General features: G+C 42.8%; 2 protein-coding genes across 4 annotated transcripts in view; one reads left to right on the top strand and one right to left on the bottom strand.

The window, feature by feature from the left end:
• Positions 1-9199, top strand: part of SLC7A6 (solute carrier family 7 member 6) — a 37355-nt gene extending 28156 nt beyond the window's left edge. For all 3 annotated transcript variants that reach the window (XM_048515997.1, XM_048515996.1, XM_048515998.1), the window contains exons 6-10: positions 2318-2421; positions 4294-4390; positions 5051-5200; positions 6849-7032; positions 7896-9199. In XM_048515997.1, coding sequence (XP_048371954.1) covers positions 2318-2421; positions 4294-4390; positions 5051-5200; positions 6849-7032; positions 7896-7987 — 627 coding nt within the window. In that variant the 3' untranslated portion in view covers positions 7988-9199. The remainder of the gene's footprint in view (positions 1-2317; positions 2422-4293; positions 4391-5050; positions 5201-6848; positions 7033-7895) is intronic.
• A 3699-nt stretch (positions 9200-12898) lies between these two features.
• Positions 12899-20200, bottom strand: SLC7A6OS (solute carrier family 7 member 6 opposite strand). The gene is made up of 5 exons (XM_048515199.1): positions 20003-20200; positions 18269-18622; positions 14368-14571; positions 13784-13916; positions 12899-13419 (listed from the first exon to the last, which is right to left on the bottom strand). The coding sequence occupies exons 1-5, from the start codon at positions 20177-20179 to the stop codon at positions 13370-13372; spliced, it is 918 nt and encodes a 305-aa protein (XP_048371156.1). The 5' UTR covers positions 20180-20200; the 3' UTR covers positions 12899-13369.
• Between the last annotated feature and the right edge of the window lie 179 nt (positions 20201-20379).

Below are 20379 nucleotides of genomic sequence, written 5' to 3'. Positions count from 1 at the left end.
TTCCTGACCCAGGGAATGTGCGTTCCTGGAGTTGCAACACCAGGTGGATAAGACTACAGTGGGGAGGGGAAAGGGGGGGGGGAATAATATTTTCCGCCTCTTCCTGCTGTTGATGAGAAAGGGGAGAAAGTGAAGTTTCATCTCCTCCCTTCTGCAGCCTCTCGATCCTTGTGGGTATTGGTCTATAGTACTCTAGACAAGTTCTGCAACCTTACCCTGTTTCCCCGAATATAAGACATCCCCTGAAAATAAGACGTAGTAGAGGTTTTGCTGAAGTGCGAAATATAAGGCATCCCCCAAAAGTAAGACGTAGCAAAGTTTTTGTTTGGAAGCAAGCCCGATGAACAGAACACAGAAAAATAAGACATCCCCTGAAAATAAGACACAGCGCATCTTTGGGAGCAAAAATTAATATAAGACACTGTCTTATATTCGGGGAAACACGGTAGGAATCAGTTGCTAAGAACGGGGAACAAGAGACAAAGCCCTAATCTCCTTGTGTTCTCCCATTGCAGGATCCAGCCCAGTACAGTTTATTTACTGTAAAAATGTCTCAGCGTCACTTCTCTGTCGTGTGACTGTATAATCCCCATTATGCAGATACAGAACTGAGCGCAGAGATCTCAGTGTTTCTGTGGCCTGCTGAAATTTGAAACCCACAATTCCCCATGTTTAGTCCAATAGTCACTACAATGCAGTGCTAACCTTTCCTTGGGTGGGCTGGTGTAAATATAATGGTAGGCCCTGAAAATACATATTCCTTTTTACTCCATGAAACAATTTCTCATCCTTCCCTTTGTTACTGCGTATTATATGTGCATTGATACAAATTAAAACCTCTTACATACATCTTTTCTTAATCTGATTATGTGTACAGTTTCTGCTTTATGAAGAATCCTTACATTAATCATAGCTTGAATAAAGTGCTGATATAATACAAAGTCATAGTTAACACCAGGAAGAGGAGGAAAAATGATTTTGGGGATGGGGACGGGGGAAACAATAGGTAGAAGAATGCTTATCCCCAAGATTGGCTCCCAAACTTTGCAGCTGAGAGCCGGTATCTCGACATTTATTAGACAGAGATACTTTGTCCTTCTGTGACTTTAATTTAGACTGGCCAAATGCCTACCTGATGGTCACATGATAGTTGTGGTAATAGGTGATCGGACTAAAAGAAAGATTCCCTTTGACTTGTGTAGTATCAGGGAGATAAGAGTAGTACTAAAAATAAGGAAAATAAACAAGGATGCTTAAACCACAATAGTGTCAGGAACTTTAACAAAATATTTGTGGAAGGGTGTGTGTTTTTGGAACGACCTTCGCTGTACCCTTATGTCAGTGGTGGCAAACCTATGCCACTGGTGCCAGAGGTGGCACTCAGAGCCCTCTCTGTGGGCATGCACAGAGTCCCCCCACACACATCTAGGCTGGCCTGGGCCGCTGGGCTCGATTATTAGCATTAAACCGAAGACCTAGTTTTGGGGAAGCAGTGTACGTACCCTGTTAAGTGCTGTTAAACCCCACTGATTTTCATGCGAAGAACTAAAGTGTTATCCTTATCTGGGAGTAAGCTCCCAAAGTTGCTGGTAACAAAGTGGGAGGGCTTGCTTCTGAGTATATAAACACCATCCTAAGGTTAAGTCGGATTCACCCATTAGGAAGCAGCTGCAATCGGTTGCTTCAAAGGCAAAGTGCCACCGACTGCCACCTCGCTAAGGTTAGCCTCTGAGTAACAGCATCACGCTCGGGAGCCGCCAACCGTTTTTTCTAAACTAAAACCTCAGAATTCAGGTTAAATTGCTGTGTTGGCACTTTGCGATAAATAAGTGGGTTTTGGGTTGCAATCTGGGCACTCGGTCTCGAAAAGGTTTGCCATCACTGCCTTATCTAGAACTTTAGAAATGTTTTAAAAGCCTTTTCATAGCCCTCCTGAACTTGGAATCGGGCTCTTTTTTATATTTTTATAATGTATTTTTCAGTTTATGGCTTTGTTGAGGCAGAGAAACTGAAGCATTTAACCAACTTGGTTGCATCTGAATCCTAATTCTTTGTGTGGTGGGTTTCCTAATCCTAAACACGTCTTTGAAATTCATTATGACGTTGAGTTGGGAAAAGCTAGACACAAAAAGTTCTTCAACTCGTGATGGTTTGCTTGATTTTTAAAGAATTTATTTGCGCTGATGTTTATTATTTTTTGAATGCTAACATTTCATAGAAAAAAAATCTTTGTGTGTGTTTGGAATTCATGTTCAATTTATGTTTCTTGGGAAGGGGAGGGCCTAGTCTAATGATTTGCTTCCCCTCCACTCATTAGACATTTGCTGAGCAAGTGTTTGGAGTATTCAGCTGGATCATCCCAATTGCTGTTGCCTTCTCTTGTTTTGGTGGACTCAATGCTTCTATTTTAGCATCATCTAGGTAAGGGCTTCTAATGTTGATATTATCATACACAAGACTGCATGTCTCATGCCGCCACCACCCCTCCCCCAAACAAAATTCTGTGCTTCTGCACTTTGGCTGAATTGGTGCTTAATTCGTACGTTCTCCTGCACGGCTTTGTTGCAGTTCCTTCTGTCTTTGTTTTAAACATACAGAATTGATATTTCTTTTGTAAACATGGTGAGTATGAGAGAGGAGGATTGAAGACCACGTTAGAGGCAGAAAATAGATTTGGAATGATGGGATTGGGTGGGGGAGTCAAGGAATTGTGAAGTCTTAACCCACCTAGAGGACAGTTCTTTAGTGTAAATTGTTGTTTGCGATGTGATGTTAGCATTCTAAAAATGTGTTTTCAAAGGACTTCTTTGTTTGTGGGTTTTTAAAAGTAATACTGTAGCTTTGACAATGCTATAGAAACTCATAACTGATCTTTAAAAAAAAGATTTCTTTCTTTTATTTATACCCCGCCCATCTCTGAAGTTTATTATTTTCTTAGGGAAAAAAACCTTTATACCCTCTGATTATGCATAAATGTGAAATGTAAAGCAGTGTGGATATTGTGTTCACACCAGAAAGAAGTTCTAGGAAACATATTATGTAGCACATTGGCTTTTAGACACTCCAAGATTCTGAGAATGTAGAAACTGGAGTAACATTGTATTTTGATTAATTTGCTTCATGTGTCTCTGTTCTTATCCATTACCTTAGTCTTTTACATACCAATAATATTGTATTAAAAATAAATTAATGATCATGGCATGGAGTGACTTTCTTTGTTTAGAACACTTACATACCCCAGCACATGTGATAAATGGTTATGTTCAGAAGCTCTCTGGAGTCTTTAGGTACCCACAATGCAAACCTATTCTGTGCAGACAGGAAAAGCTATATTCCCACTGCTGATGTGAAATAGCCTGTGCACAGCAAAGCAGTGTTACTCTATGGAGATTTTATATAACGGGCAGTGGGGATTCTCCTCTAGAGGCAGCATGTGCTTATGCCGGCAGATTTGTCCTTCCTGGGGCACTTATGCCAGTGGAGGCAAATCCATCAGGGACCAGCCACTGTGGCACTCTGCAATGACTGACTGCTACACCCAGCCTCAAGCTGGCATTCCCACGCTGGCCCAGGCTACACCAGCATTCTAGTGGTGTGGTGGGGGGGTGGGGGTGGGGGCGCTGAACATATTCGGGTCCAGAGCCCACTCAACTTCCCAAGGCCAGCAAAGCTGCTGGCAGAAATATGCTGTGATTTTCGTGACGTTACCTCTATGCCCAACTGTGGGGAATTCTCAGCTTTCTTTCTTTTTTGACTTTTGAGGGCTTTCACACTGCCAGAAAGCCCTCTGGAGAGGTGGCGCATTGCTGGAATGTCATTGTCCCCACCCGCCCGATAGCTGTGGATTGAGCTGCAAGTATAGTTTTTATAATTTTGGCATGAAAATGCCTTGCTTTGATCTCTCCAAGTGCATCTCAGAAAATTTAAATAGAATATATTAACTGTGCTTTCATGTGACAATTGAGGAACCTAGCAATATATGTACTTAAACTGTATTAGTCACATTCTCTTCCTGCAGGCACCTGAAACAATGTACAGTGAATTATAAGACACAAAACGATTATATTTCAACATTCTAAAATCAATAAAACATGCTTTTACGCAATTCCTGCAAGACAGTTTTGTGTAGGGTGTTTCTAGCTATCATGCTGTAAAGTCAGGTTCTCGTATTTCAGATTAACTATGAATCTTGTTCATAATGATTTTCATTAAGGATGCATTCAAAGTTGTCACCCTGTTGCAGTTGTCTGCAGCCTTGTTCAGTTATATCATGGCCAATCTGTTGTTTTTCAGGCTGTTCTTTGTCGGATCCAGGGAGGGTCACCTTCCTGACCTCTTGTCAATGATACACATAGGGAGATTTACACCTGTACCTGCACTTCTATTCAATGTAAGTAATACTAAGATGAAATATTAAGTGACATGCTGCGAAGATTGCTGTAAGTGTTGCACCCCACAGTGTTTTATCTTATGGTAGCAGGTGGAGAAATGTTAATTGGAAGTAATGCACTTTGGTTGAATCTAATGGACAGTAGAACTGTCATTTTCTTCACAGCATTCCACAAAGCTGTCTCACCTCTCCCCTTCTCACAATAGGGAGCAGGGAGGGTAGCTTCCCATCTATTTCTGATTTGCTCCATTTCTAGAGGGCTTTCGAAACAACAAATCAACAGAAGCGGTTTCCCATTATCTACTTCTTCAAAGCAACCCTGGGACTTCCTTGGTGGTCTCTCATCCAAGTTCAATTTTGGGTTGACCCTGTTTAGATTTCAGGTTCTGATGGGACAGCCTGGAATATTTGCTTATGGTTATCAGATAGCAGACCAAAGTGCTGCCTCGAAAAAGCCCATGCTTGGACCATCCAGAGGGCGGATGATCTGTGATAGTCATACAGCGACTGAGAACATGCATGCCTGTGTTTATCCATATGAACAGGACTGTAAGCATAGTGGACTTTGTTGTGTAAGATAGCAGGCCATTTCTGTCAAGCAGCATTGCCCTTAAAAGGGAGCAAGTACTATTGCTGATACCTGTCTTGGAATTTTTCCAGTGTTCTATGAGCCTGATATACTTGATTGTCGAAGATGTCTTCCAACTTATTAACTACTTCAGCTTCAGCTATTGGTTTTTCGTGGGACTGTCAATTGCTGGCCAACTCTACCTCCGTTGGAAGGAACCAGATCGGCACAGACCACTCAAGGTAGGGACCAGTTCTGTGGGTCTCAAGGGAGGAGATGTAGTTTGGTGGCAGAACACATGCCTTGAATGCAGAAAGTCACAGATTCAGTCCCTTGTATGGAAAGCAAGCAAGAAAGGAGAAAATGTTCAACTCATAACAGACTAACCAAAAAGATTGAAAAAAGAAAATAAACGCATGCTTGGGAATATAAAGATCAATTGCAAATAATATTCTAGAAACTTTAAAAAGGTAAAGGCCCTGCAAGCAGTGATTTTATAGGCAAGCTGCTTTTGTGGGGTAGTTTGTCATTTCTTTCCCGGGCTATTCTTTACCCCCTGACTATGAGCTAGGTACTCATTTATCAACCAAGAAATGGATGGCTGGCTGAGTTGACCATGAGCCAGCTGCCAGGATATCTGACCCACAGGGGGCTCGAACTCCTGACCATGTGAGTGGCAGTGCAAGCACTTAACCACTATGCCACATGTAGATTATAAATGTTAAAAATTGCATTGTACAACCCTTTTTGATTACATATATTTGTACTTTCCCCTAGTGTAAAAAACTTTTATAGTTAAGCTGCACTTTTACAATGGGAATGTCACACTTTTACAATCATCTTTCTAATAACAAGTACAAATATAAATAACATGGAGTACATGTCAACCAAACCCAAACACATTTCAGCCATGAGAGCCTTCATCAGTGGTTTAAAATTGTGCAGTTCACACTGTCCGGTGTTTTTGTGAAAGTTACCACATGCCTGACCAAAGCACTGAACTTCCTAAAAAGGAAGAGGGGGAAAGAAAAGCAATTGATTTTGATTAATTATTCTGTGAGTATTTTAAAAGCAAATATAAGTTTTCTCTCTTTGTTAATTAGGACTATCAGAGATAACAGATCATTGGTATTAGTTGACCAGATTTATAAAAATTATAGAGAAAAATGCTGTCCATTAATTCCAACAAAATATTAAAATGCCAATTAAAAATAGGAAATAATTTTACACTAAAAATATGGAAACTTTACCATTGAAAGCCAGTGGCAAAAGACCTTTTTCTTCTTGAGGCTTATAGAGCTGCTGGCAGTCAGAGCAGATAATACTGTGGGCTTAATGATCTTTTAAAAGGCACATTCAGATAAGAACATAGGAAAGAGCCTGCTGGATCAGACCTGAGTCCATCTAGTCCAGCCCTCTGCAACTCGCAGTGGCCTATCAGATGCCTTTGGGAGCTCCCATGCAGGATGTGAAAGCAATGGCCTTCTGCTTCTGCTACTTCCGAGCACCTGGTCTGCTAAGGCATCTGCAATCTCAGATCAAGGAGAATCAAGATTGGTAGCCATACATCAACTTCGCCTCCATAAATCTGTCCAAGTCCCTTTTAAAGTTATCCGGGTGAGTGGCCATCACCACCTCCTGTGACAGATGTTCATATGTAACTTAATATGCCATTTTCAGTCATTAATCTACAGTCAAATATATTGTTCAAACCTTAATTTTCATTTTGGTGTTCTGTGAGGTCACTGTTACTAAATCTTTGTCATTGGCATACACATTAAATTTTTTAGACTGCATGAGAAATGTGTAAACTTCATAACCATGGAAAAACCAAATTGAACTGTAGAACCTCCAGTTACTTATCTGTTGTCCACATTTCCTGTCTTTCAGCTGAGCCTGTTTTTTCCAATATTCTTCTGCATCTGCTCGGTGTTTCTGGTGGTTGTGCCACTCTATAGTGATACCATTAATTCCCTGATCGGCATTGGCATTGCACTCTCTGGGATTCCAGTGTACTTCATGGGAGTCTACCTGCCTGTTTCCAAAAGACCTCCACTGGTCAGCAAAATCTTAGGTAAAGAAGAATTGGATGAGGGTGTGGACAAGTTCTCACTTAACAAATAAACGAGTAGCAGAAAGTCAGCAAGAATCATTTTAAATCATGTTAACCAGGGAGCAGCCATTATATGTTTTAAAAATATATACAATTTTTCTTACATCTGTGTCATAAAAAAGAATGTTATAGTGGTGTTTCTAGTTTCTGCTAAAGTTTATTTGCCAATATGCGCAGCCATAAAATAATGTAAAACTTTGTAGATAGCCAGTTCTGAGTGTTGATGACCTGAAATGGCTGCTACCTAGCAGGAAATGATATTTTCTTCTAGATAGTTTCATGCTTTGTGTGTGAGTGTGCGAAGCTCAACAGAGCTGTAATTCTCCATGCTGCCCCCAGCAAAGTGACAAGTTAGTAAGGGAGGCATATACCTGTGTCATAATACCCCATACAGCTATATGAATTCCAGTGCTCAAGGAACTTTCCACTTTCCCAGAGTCTAAAGGGACCACTGTGTTGTGTTGGGAGCATAAAGGGTGGGAAAGCTCCACAACTATAATCCGTTCTTGCCGATGGATCCCTGGATCTAACCCCCCTATTAGTTAAAACACAGCATGTTTTCATATCAATGTGTCGAAAAACTATATTCAGTAAAGGAAAACTTGTAAAACCCCTAAGGTTAAATAGATGGTATTTGCTAGGGGAAAAAAATACATCACTGTGGGACAAATCCAGAATAGAAATAAAGTGTCTGTTTATTTGGGAAAAATAAATAAATTTGTGTTCTGTTCAGTTGTCAGTCTGGCTTCAGTAAGCCACTGGTTTTTACACCAATATCACCTTGAGAGTCTCTTGGTTCATTTTACCTTTTATCTCTTGTGCAGGTGCTGTCACTCGAGCCACTCAGCTGCTTTGTTACTGCGTTCTGACAGAAATGGATACGTCTGAAGAAATACTAGAGGCCAAGTCTCAGTAAAGACACACGTGACTAAAACACGAAACGAGCTGTGGGAGAGACCGTGGGCCTGCATTGTGGGCACATAGGGAGCAAGACTGGAGTCGGGACTCTTCCCCTGCCCCCTGATCGGGGGTTGTTGCCCAGATCATACCGTGTCATGATCTAGGGTTGCGTTTTGGAGTGTGGTGTTTTGTTTCTGGGGTGGGTTTTTTGTAAACTGTATTGGAAAGGCCAACCTTCTCAAGCATAGGACTCATCCTGAAAATAAGGAATGTTTCTTTGAGCGCAAACTGAGCATTTTAATCAGGGTTTGGAAATTTGGTTTCACTTGACTTCTGAGCCGCATGGCAACAGTGTTTTATTTATTTATATTTTCACCCATTCCAAACCAGTTTAAAAGGCACCAACAAATCCTTCCCACCTGCATGCATTAACTGGCTGCAGACCTCTGTGGACTTGTGGTCTATGGCAAAATGTTCAATCACAGATTGAATTCAGCATAAAGTTCACCTTTTACCACCTTTAGGAACTCTTGTCTGCAGGTAGAGCATCCTTGGATGTCATGGTGTATCTACTGACTGTGGAATTCTTGCTCTGAAGCTGCTGTTCAACATTTGAACACAGAAACATTTTATTTCATTAGACGGGGACAATCCAAGTTAATTTTTTTTAATGCTGAAGAACCACCTGCCAGGTCTTGTTTGGGTGGTTCCAATTGGAACCTATAAAGTGATAATAGGAACTTAAATACTTCCAAAGGCTGAGAATATCACAGCAGGGACTGGCTAGTCAGTCTTTTTTCAGCACTATTTATTGTGTAGTTACTAATGAATACTTATCAGAGATCTTTCCCGTATTTAAAGACTTCTTTCCTATAAAGCAGAATGTTTGGCGATATTAAGAATGGAATTTTCCAGTTCGGTATGTGGGTCTTTGAGAACGGGGATGAAATGGTATCGTTTAGGGATCTATATACTGTGCAAAGTCTTATGTGCCATGTTCACAAAGACTTTCCCCCTCACACACATTTGGCTTGCCTGAGATGTTTAATGCAAAAAGGTGAGAAATGGCTGCACCCCTCATGTGTGTGTATGTACAGGGGGAACTCTAAACTTTAAAACCAACCAAAAGCTTGACTCTTTCCTTAGAATTTGGTTTGAATATTTTTAGCCATCCTTTCCTTTACACCCCCTGGAAGTTTATAGTTATGAACATCTATTTGTCCTCTTACAGTGTTTTTGTGCTGCAGTTGTACTCTCCTAATATGTGCAGGAAATGCTACACAGGAAACTGTTAGTAATGGGGCACTATATTAGTTGCTGTGCATCTCTGTGCTCTCCACAGATGGCTTTCACTTGTCCAAGGCAGCAGCAACTAGAGGAGTCCTTTTTTCCCCCAGTCAGCTTGAAGGGATGAAGAAGAGTTTTGGATTTATATCCCACCTTCCTCTCCTGTAAGGACACTCAAGGTGGCTTACAAGCTCCTTTCCCTTCTTCTCCCCACAACAGACACCTTGTGAGGTAGGTGGGACAGAGAGTTCCGAAGAACTGTGACCAGCCCAAGGTCACCCAGCAGGAATGTAGGAGTGTGGAAACACATCTGGTTCACCAGATAAGCCTCTGCCACTCAGGTGGAGGAGTGGGGAATCAAACCCAGTTCTCCAGATTAGAATCCACCTGCTGTTATCCACTACACTACGCTGAGCCAGGCTGTGGAAGTGATCCGACTGTTGGTTCCATCTTATCCTCCTACTAGGGGAAAGTGCTTGCTTCTCCCTCTTTCACATACCTCCACACATGTAGCTTGTCAGACTTCTGAGTAGATCTGCTTTTGATTGCTAAGTGTTCCTTTGTATTTTAAAGCCTCTCTGTGGGGCTGCTGATTTGATCAAAAAAAGAGAGGTTATTTTGGCCTTTTCCATGTGTGTGTGGAGGGAGGAAATGGAAATTTGGAAGTATTATATGTTTTCTTCCGCAGAGATGATGGTAGCAGGGAGGAAGAGGAGTTCAGATTGTGGAAATGGTATCATAGATAATGGTGCAACATCCTTCACAAATTTTCCATATCAGAATATCAGCACCACTTGGCTGTTAAACCTTTCAAAGTAGGAGATTCTGATTGGATAGTCCATATCACAGTTAGTTTGGCTGCAAGAGTAGGTTGACATACAGGATAAGACTTTGTTCCCTGCAGCCTTTTAAACAATACTCAGCACATCCACCTATCGGGCAGCCCCATACAAGCGCTGGGCACCTGGCCACAACCATGCCTGGCCACTGCCCCCAAAGAGGCTTCCCGGCAGCGTGGGGAGGCTTAAAAAGTCAAAATGCCTCCCTCCCCTCAAGAAGCCTCTATATAGACCTCAATGGGCTTGCACCACCTAAAAGCGTGTCTTACATCTGGTGTACAGTCCACTGGTGTAATGCTGGCAAAGGCCAGGAGGGAGCTGACAGCAGCAGCAGGGGCCCTGGAATGCTGGCACAGCGACCTGGACTGTGCTTCAGTGCCAGGAGGGAGGGGCCGTGGTGGCCATATGCCGCAAGAATCACCCCTCCACCAGGGTAAGTGCCCGGGGGAGAGCGAATCCAGCAGCATGCGGCTCCCATGAGTGGATTCAGGTTCCCCTCTTTGGACGGGGCTCTCAATCTTTTATTTAGGTTCCAATGGAATCCAAACTGCCCATTTACATTAGCAGTAAAAAATAGCCTGTTAAGAGATTATATAATTCCCCTACCTTGTTTCACCTTAGCATGTAGAAGTGGCACTCTGAATCAACACTGCAATATACTTTCACAATGGAATTTTGTATAAAAAGTCTACATTGGATAGTTCCAGAATTGTCCAATTGATTGTTAAGAATAGTGGCTACTTGTATACCACTGTGATGTATAGCAACTTGGGGAGGGGGGGTGAAGACTTAACTTCCACTATGTGGGAATAAAATAATGAGAACCTGGTATTCATTCATTATCTTCTTGTTGTTCGAACGCGAAGGAGAATAATCATACTTCACTGTTCACACCAACTCCATACATCCACATAATCTATCAGTACTACACTGTGGATGTTAGCTCTGACTGAGTCTGTGAATTACATGATGATCGTTCAAAGCAGGCAGAAATAGGTTTTGAAGCGCAACCCTACTTAGCAAGGGAAAACATTAGGTTGCCTTAGTATATTCTCTGCGAGTGGTTCTGTGTGCTGCAAGGGTCCTGGATATTGTATTCAGTTTTCCTGTGAAGGGCTGCAAACTTCTGCACCTTCCTTTCTATCTGTGCCTTAGGCAATGGAAATGTTCCAGCTGGCTCTTAAAAATATAAACAGCAGACTTTGAAAAGAGACAGCGCTTTCCTTTGACTGGTTTCCTAGAACCTAACAATTAGAGTCAAAAGTAGCACAATTGGCTAATTCTAGGAACGCATGGAGCCGGTTGGCATCCTCTGCTTTAGCACACTGCTTAGACTTGGAACTGTGCCAGTATTCATATTGCCAGCTTCTGTATGAACTATGCATTTGCTACTATTGTACCCCATTTTACATTGTGGTAGGAAACAGGGCAAATGCTTGGAGCAGGAAGTATTTGTAGAGGATTTGTTTGAGAGAAACTTCTGCTCAACACAACTAAACCTCTACTCCTATGACTTGGTGAGAGAAAGGTTGTACCCCCCCATCACTCTCATCTGATCAGGAAGTTACCACAGAATAGTCTGGACCTATACTGCACAATAAACACCCACTGGGGAAGTGTTATAATCAGGGTAGAGACTTAATATGCAGTTTGAGTACTCGGCACCAGCCTTAATATGTCAAAACTACTGGCAGTACAAGTGACAGATAGGTTGGTAGAAGCAGGTTTTCTACCTACCCAATGCATGAGCATTGAAATCATGATGCCAGAATTGGGCTTGTGTGGATCAACCACCATTGCCACATATTGGCAGGAGGGACAGTTTTGCTTGCTCCCCCTCAGGGCAGGCACAATGGTGTTGGGCTTTTCAGCAAAGGTTCCAGGTCACGCTGCACAGAACTTAGTCCCATATCTCCACACAGTAAACTCCACAGATTCCTAACTTTGAAGAAAATTTACACCAGGATTGGCTAATTTTTTCCATTAAACCCTACAGGCTCTGAATTGTTAAATGTTTGTTTTCACACACGGAAGTAGCTGACCATGCAGGAGGTTTAGACTAGAACACTGGTCCTGTTTGTGGAATCAGAGCAAAATTAAGTAGACGGCTGCACAGACTAAATTACTTTCAGATGCTCTAAATTCCTGACCATTTTTTCAGCAGAAGCCACTCTCTACATTGATGAAGTCCTCTGTTTTAGCCTTAAAGCGAATTAAGGCCTATTAGCATCAAATCTGAGCATTAGTGGTGAAGGGCTTGTGTTAGCCTAAACTGTAGTGCTCCAATGGTGTGAGAAATGCAGGGCAATGACTGAGACTTTATCTTGTTACCAAACAGTATACAGTAATGTAGTTCTGTTATGGCAAATGCTGAATAATTCTTGGGGCATGTGGGTTTGCTGCCACTGCTCCTTAAATTGTTGAAATGAGAAGGGGTGAACAAGGCTGTTAACAATAGGATGTTTTGGAGATTATTAATTCACAAGTTTGCCACAGGTTGGAAGAGAGTTGATCAGAGGGGTAGCAAGGGGGAAAAGCGAGCAGTGCACTGGTGCGTCCTCCGCCCCGCCACGTCAACGTCGCCCCTGGAACACCCCCATCCCATCCCTGCCACACACCCCACCATGCCCCTGGAATGCCTTTGCCATGGCCCCACAGAGGTGCATGTCTGGTGCGTTGCGCACCCCCCCCCCCCTTGGAGCTATGCCTCTGGAGTTGATGGCACTTAGCAACACACAGACAGAAGGGATGGGTGTGCGCTGTCCATTTGCGTGTGAGAATCATTCGAGTGACAGCACTGCTTCCATATTAAGGGTCGGAATCATGAACGTACAATTGTGAGAGATTTCAAGAAAAACAACACTGATGTATTCATTTACACATTCAAAAACCAAGTCCTAGCAATCCAGCAACACTAAAGATCAAATAACAGTTTGACTTCAGTCCACAGTAGAAAATCTATAGAAAATGCAGTACTGACCAACGAAGGCAAACTGACTTTTAGGAAGGAGTCTCTTCTTGGTACCTTTCAGTTAGGCAACCCCAAAAGTACAAGGATTCTTTCACATTTATTGTTCTATGCAGGTAGAAGTTGCAAGAACAGGGACTGAGATATTTCTAAAATCCTTTCTGTTATTCCATATTGTCCCATAATGAATTGCACAGCATGTACCACAAGTGACATAGCTGTGGTGCTACAAACTTCAAAAGTCATTGTCACCAGTCATCTTGGCACTAAAGTTCCCTGTGCTCTTAAAAATTCAGCTTGTGGATCATAGCCATACTGTTCTGATGTATCCACTATCTTCATCACTGCTTCCACCTAGAAAAAAACACACATAAATTTATATGTGGTATGTGAGAGATTCCTCTCTAATAACAGCAGTGTTCTGGCTAGGATGTTGCTACTAACAGCCGTCCTGAGAGCTATGCCTCAAGACTCTGTGATTCTTGCTTAACTGATCTAGTTGGTCCCACTGATGCCATGCATTTCCCAGCATAAAGGATATCTAGAAATACTAGCCAACTTAATATCCCAGAAGTCATATCAAACTCACCAAGGTGTGTTTTCTTTTCCTACCCCTTAAGACTGTCCATTCTTGATAAGGCCAGTTCTTGGCTTTCTGCTACTCAGAATGGTATCAACAGTTCATGCAATCCCATGGTCAGGGTCAAAAGGCACTTACTTGTTTCCCTGTCACTATTTTCATCTTCCTCAGCGAACTCATCTTCATCTGGGTAGTCATTGCGCCAGTTGTTCTCACTGTTCTCATCATCATCGTCATCATACACCTCTTCTGGGATGACCTCTTCATCCACCTGCATGTTATCAAAAATATATCACCAAGAAAGAATGCACAAAGACTATTCCTATAGCCAAAAGAAAGGGAAAGCCTCAACTGATGAAACAGTTAAAATTGCTAAAGAAGGAAAAGTTAAAGGTGACAGGAAAAGAATCAGGTCTAAATGCAGCATTCAAGCAGCTTGCGCGTAGATATAACGAGAACAACAGAAAAGGAAATGTTCCACAAGATTTAAAAAAACAAAAAAACGGCAATTTAACACAGGCATGCTTGAGATCAGTGTGAAAATGTACTAACTAATCAGGACAAAAGAAAGAAAAGAAGGGAACACTGAAGAACTGCAGAAGAGATGCAAGTATGACAGATTCCTTCCAAGAAGAAACTTTTGAAGAAGAACCTACAGTTTTAGAAAGCGCAGTCAAAGTTGCACAAAGGGCAACTGGAAGTAACGTTTTCCACCTCCTTACCAGTTCATAATCATCTTGATAAGGCTGTACGGACAGTATGTTCTCAATCCAGCCTGAGGATGCTGCTTCCATATAATAAATATCGTAAACATACTCCTCTTCCTTCATGCTACAGGCTGCTTCTTTAGTGCTGTCAGATACTGTTAGGCGTTCACGAATCATTTCTACAGCATTGCAGAGAATCACATCCGGATCATCTGTTTTCTGTTAGATTAGAAACAAATATTGGAACCCCAAATTGCTAATTAGGATCCCTTCTACCTAATAAGCTTCTTGATAAATTTTGTTCAAAAACACGCATCTGTTACATGCTTCCTACACATTCACCTTTCTTCTTTTTTCATATCTTAAACAGGATATAACAAGCATTCATGACTAAGATGAACATGCTTGGTTTTTACTGAAAAATCTTGGAAACAATCCTTTCAAATTAGCTCACATTGCTGTTATGATTTGGGCTACAGTTGCCTTATTATGGGCACTCAGACGACAGTTTCAGGGTTATCCAAGAAATATGTTGCTTGATTAACTCACCAATTCAAATGTCACCCAATAGTATGTTTAATCAAAAGTCATGCAAGAGATTGGGCATCAGAGGAACTGGGCTCCAGTCTATGAAAATATATGCTACGATTAATCTATTAATCTTTACAGTACCAACTTAATGATCCACACTATAGCTAAATGCTACTGTTTGCTGGCATCTAGTGGCAGAAGTACAGAATGCTCCCATTAAGAGCTAATAATTTAAGAATTTGTGAGTATTTTTCAAATTTTAGGTCCATCACAACCTGTTAACCCAGATGAGCAAATAATAAAGCCAAACAAAAATGTTGTACACAAGAACTACACAATTGTTTAAGGCATGTTGTTAATCAGTGAAGATTGCTAAAGATTTCCTACCGATGAATGATTTCTGTGAGACTAGCTGCTTGTAGGTGCTAGAACAAGATGTAAAATTTCCAACAATTTTGAAGCCATTGGGAAACAATACTCCCCCCCACCTCCGGGAAAAAACAAATTTAGGGGAAAACTAAAATATATGCTATACTTACTTTCCTATTAGGCCTAAATTTCTTTTACTGATGGAAAAGCATAAAAATGCATCATAACTTAGCAGAACGTTATACTATTTGGCATATTTATGGAATGTTAAAATATACATGCTATCATTTTCTATAACAAGTGTTTTAAGTATACTCAACACTTGAGAAAAAGTTGCATATTGATGCACCCTATGATGCCTTTAATAATATAATGATCAACAAACACAATAATAGATGCCCCAATTATTTATACTTAAACAAAATAAAATTGAAAATATTAAGTAATTTTACTTATTCTAAAACAGAAAATATTCCATAGATGCTTCATTTCAGCCTTCCCCTAAATTTTCCCATCAGAAAAACTGGGGGGGGAGGCCTCAGAAAAGTTTTTTCCCAGAGTTTTTTCAGGGGTTTTTTTGGTGGGGGCAATCTCGCAGTGTTATAAAGAACCAACCAGGCTCTGTGCTGATACTTCTCAAAAAACAAGTAAAATACATTTATTTATTTATTATTTTATTCACTATACCGCCCACCCCTGAGGGGCTCTGGCTGGTATACGAAGGTTAAATCAATTAAAAAGTCATCACTAGCAATTAAAACAGAATTAATGTAAACTACAGACAACAAGAACCCAGCAGAAAAGCAAGGCTTGGATAGCAACCTGGAAAAGGAGACCAGGCACAGCAAATGACAGCCAATGTGGATGGTATATATATTGGGGGGAGATGTGGCATGGGAGACAATCAGCAGTTGGCTCCCCCTAAAGTCCTGTGGAACAACTCTGTTTTACAGGCCCTGCGGAACTGTCCAAGGTCCCATGGGGCTCTGTGGAACTGTCCAAGGTCCCTGGAGGCCCTGATAGCTGGAGGGAGAGTGTTCCACCAGGCAGGGGCCAGGGAAGCAAAGGCCCTGGCCTTGGTAGAGGCCAGCCGCATCTCATACCATTTTTCAATAGCAATCCATGAACTGGCCATTGTCAAAAGGGAAGAAAAATTTATTCTGTACACAGTCATGCCTAAAATTGATCCTCAGCAAAAGGACAGTGTTATATGTGTCTTCCCAGATTCTGGCCCAGACGTCTAGCTCAGATAAAAGCAACAGTAAACATAACCTAACTATACTATGGTAAAGAACATGTAAACACACTAAAGTTCTTGAAAGTACCAGTGATAACATAGAGTGAGCTTTGAGCCCAGCTTCGCTGGGGTAAGCCAGGATGAAAATCTAAAATAAAGTTAAATACACAACACAGGCTCCATCAAAGCTTGTAAATATCTACTTGCCAACTTCTGGTTGGTAGAGGTTATTCCTGTGAAAGGAATCAGAATGGAGCACCCCCTTGCCCTGATTGTCATCCCCCCCCCAACAGCAAAGATGTTATAGAATTAGGTGCATAGCTAAACCCATCACTTGACTCCACCATCTCAAATCCTATTGCTGCAGAACAAGGCCCTGGGAAGTCTGTAGATTGTTCCAGGCCAGGTGCCCCAGCTGGAGGAGTCAATTAAAATTCAAACAGCCAAACATGGCAAGGAGAGCTCCCTGCAGCAAAACAGATTTGTGATTTGTAGTTCTTCCACCCAGACGCTTACAGAGCGTTCCACTATCAAGCATTTTCCAACTACACCACCAAATCGCATCATTTATTTCAACCTGTATCTCAAATGCAATGTTTGCCTTTCCAAGCTAGATAAATGTGGTCCCAAAAATCTGATGATGTATACAAATCATAAGTATTCAGACAACTAAATGTGCTATATTTATATGTTCTACGTTCATGCTGCATTTTAATGCAGGCAGCTGACCACTCAAGCATTATAGCCTCATCTGGGGGTGGGGTGGGGGGAATCCATCCATGGGAGTGGTGCATGGCTATGCTAGTAGATATGCCGTCCCTGGGGGACGTGCCCTGGAGGAGGGGCGAATCCGCTGTTGTGCAGCTGCTGCAGCCCTCTCCAGAGCTGGGACTGTTGCTGCTGGCGTAAAAAGGGCGGGTCAGGGGAGGAGCCAACACTAATTGGCTTTGCTCCTGGCCATTCGCTGCCTTATGCCGGCTGCTGGTTCTTTAGACTTAAGTTCAGTTCTGGTCACCACACTTCAAAAAGGATATCGAAGAGATAGAAAAAGTGCAGAGAAGGGCAACGAGGGATTGGAGCACCTTCCTTATGAGGAGAGGCTGCAGCGTTTAGGACTCTTTGGAGAGGAGATGTCGGAGGGGGGATATGATTGAAGTCTATAAAATTATGCATGGGTAGAAAATGTCGACAAAGATAAATTTTTCTCTCTTTCTCACAGTACTCAAACCAGGGGGCATACATTGAAAATGCTGGGGGGCAGGGGGAAGATTTAGGACTAAGAAACGGAAACATTCCTTCAAGCAATGCGTGGTTGGTGTTTGGAATATGCTGCCATAGGAGATGGTGATGGCCACTAACCTGGATAGCTTTAAAAGGGGCTTGGACAGATTTGTGGAGGAGAAGTCAATCTTTGGCTACCAATCTTGATCCTCCTTGATCTGAGATTGCAAATGCCTCAGCAGACCAGGAACTTGGGAGCAGCAGCAGCAGAAGGCCATTGCTTTCACATCCTGCATGTGAGCTCCCAAAGGCACCTGGTGGGCCACTGCGAGTAGCAGAGTGCTGGACTAGATGGACTCTGGTCTGATCCAGCAGGCTTTCTTATGTTCTTAAGCCACAGAAAAGGTGGCCTAAGTCTATTGTTCCCCATGGAGGCTTCTTGGTGGTGGGGAGGCTTTTTCACTTTGCAAGCCTTTTCACATTGTTGGGATACCTCTTTAGGAGGTGCAGGGCGGCATGGCCGTGGCCAGTTGATTGGATGGGACTGTTAATACCAACCTGTGGTATACCAGGGTCTTTCTCCACATCTTCCTCTTGTACAATATCAAGCAACTGAAATTCACCCGAACAGCCTGAAAAACCATAGCTTTCTTCATGGGAAGGGTTCTTTTTCGCTTCAGCAGCCACCTGCTTGTTTTCATTTGATTGATCTGCAGAAAGAGCGCTCCTGTCGTCCGTGAGGTCTGGACGGTGGCTGGCTATCAGGCGGTAACGGCTCTCCTGCCTTCTGGCCTGCTTGGAAGAACGAAGGTCTTGCACTATCCTCTGGGCGCTTCCCAATGACGGTCGCAGGCGCTGAGCCGCTTTGTTTTTGGTAATAGCTTCTTGGATATACTTCTGAACAGGCTCATTCTGAACAAAGCAAAAATGGATTGAGTTCAATTAGTATCTTAAAAGTGTTTTTTAAAGGTAACATGCATGCAGAATCATAACCACTAGCACAACAAAGAAATACAAGGGTCACCTGCAGCAAGCATATACTGGAGACCACATACATTTTCACTGTCGTTCTTTTGTCACACAACTGTGGAGAAAGACATGTGATCCAGCAGTTCAGGGATATGCTAATACAGGTGCTGTAGAATAACTTGCAACAAAGTCTAGCTGCAAGAAGAGGATTAGATGAACACATGAAACAGCCTCATGTGGAGTCAAACGAAGGGTCTGTCAAAGTCAACATTCTCTATTCTGACTGGCAAGATCCCACTTCAAAGCCTTTTACATCACCTACTATCTGTCCCTTGAAACTGGACTATGGAATGCAGTAGCACCTTAAAGACGAATGGAATTCGTTATAGCATAAGATTTACCTCATGAACTACATGGAAGCGCTAAGAAGTGAATTCTGGTTTGTAAAAGCTTCTACTGGAATAAATTATGGTAGTCTCTGAGGTGCCACTGGGCCCGTTTTATTCTGCTGCTACAGAGTAATACAGACACACATCTGGAAGTCTTAGCTTGACAAAGATTCTAAGAAAAGTAGCCAAATTAGTATGTTGCACCAACAACACACTAGCGTCTTGTGGTACCCTTAAGAGGCAGTGTTGTGTAGGGGTTAGAGTGCCAGGCTAGGATCTGGGAGAACCAGGTTTAAATCCCCACTCTACCATGGAAGCTCACCAGATGACTTCGGGCCAGCCTTGAACACTCAGCCGAAGGTTTGTTATGAGGTCAAAATGGTGGAGAGGAGGAGGAAATAGGCAACTTAGGGATGTCACTAGGGGAAAAGGATGGATTATACATAAAGAAATAAAAACAACCGGTTTGAACATTAGTGTTTAACAGTGCCATACACCTGTGTTTATTATAACCTGATAAACAATTATTTGTCCCAACAGCTTCCACACACTTATTTCTGATACTTCAAACTGTGCCATGGAGAGAAACACATGTCACTATGACATGCCTCTGAAGATGCCAGCCACAGATGTAAGTGAAAGGTTAGGAGCGAAAACTATGAGATCATGGTCACACGACCCAGAAACCCACAACAGCCAACTGAGACCTAATAAAAAGAGACCTGAATGCTGGTGCTCAAATGTCTTGAGATATTTGGGGATGGGGCCTGAGGGGAGGGCAGAGTCTGCAAAGCTGCAATTCTGGGGGCGCTTGAGAATTGGAAACCCTCGTTTGCAGCAGCAGGAGGAGACGGGCAGGAGTCAAGCGACTCGCCTACTGCGTCGCAGGTAGTAATCCGAGGTAGCCACCAGGTGCGTCGCAGGTGGGTCTCACCTGAGAGTCCACGGTGGCCACCAGCTTGAAGAGATTCTTCTCCACTCCATCCCCGCCCGCACTGGCGCCGGCATCTTCCGACTCGGTCCGCTGTCGCTTGCAGGCCAACAGCAGGGCTTCGGCCGGTGCCGACCCGCCGCGCTTTCGCTTCACCCGCACCACCGCCGCACCCTCCATGGCGACCCACGCAGGCCGGGCAGCGCGCGACGGATGCTGGGAAGAGGGACGCGAAGATTATGCCCCGCCCCTTGGATGGGACTCGCGGCATCGGTAGGGAACCTGCGGCTCTCCAGATGTTCAGGAACTACAATTCCCATCAGCCTCTGTCAGCATGGCCAATTGGCCATGCTGGTAGGGGCTGATGGGAATTGTAGTTC

Source organism: Sphaerodactylus townsendi, linkage group LG14 (genome assembly GCF_021028975.2).
Source record: "Sphaerodactylus townsendi isolate TG3544 linkage group LG14, MPM_Stown_v2.3, whole genome shotgun sequence".
NCBI classification, from domain to species: domain Eukaryota; kingdom Metazoa; phylum Chordata; class Lepidosauria; order Squamata; family Sphaerodactylidae; genus Sphaerodactylus; species Sphaerodactylus townsendi.
The sequence above is the reverse complement of the archived record's forward strand: the minus strand, read 5'-3'. Positions and strand labels throughout refer to the sequence as shown.

What these genes read in the sequence shown, in the direction of transcription:
- SLC7A6OS (XM_048515199.1), bottom strand. Translation starts at nt 20,179, where the DNA reads ATGGAGGGTGCGGCGGTGGTGCGGGTGAAGCGAAAGCGCGGCGGGTCG. An exon ending in AAGACCCTGGTATACCACAG is followed by an intron (nt 14,572 to 18,268) that starts GTTGGTATTAAC and finishes CTAATCTAACAG; the next exon opens with AAAACAGATGATCCGGATGT. An exon ending in AAATAGTGACAGGGAAACAA is followed by an intron (nt 13,420 to 13,783) that starts GTAAGTGCCTTT and finishes GTTTTTTTCTAG; the next exon opens with GTGGAAGCAGTGATGAAGAT.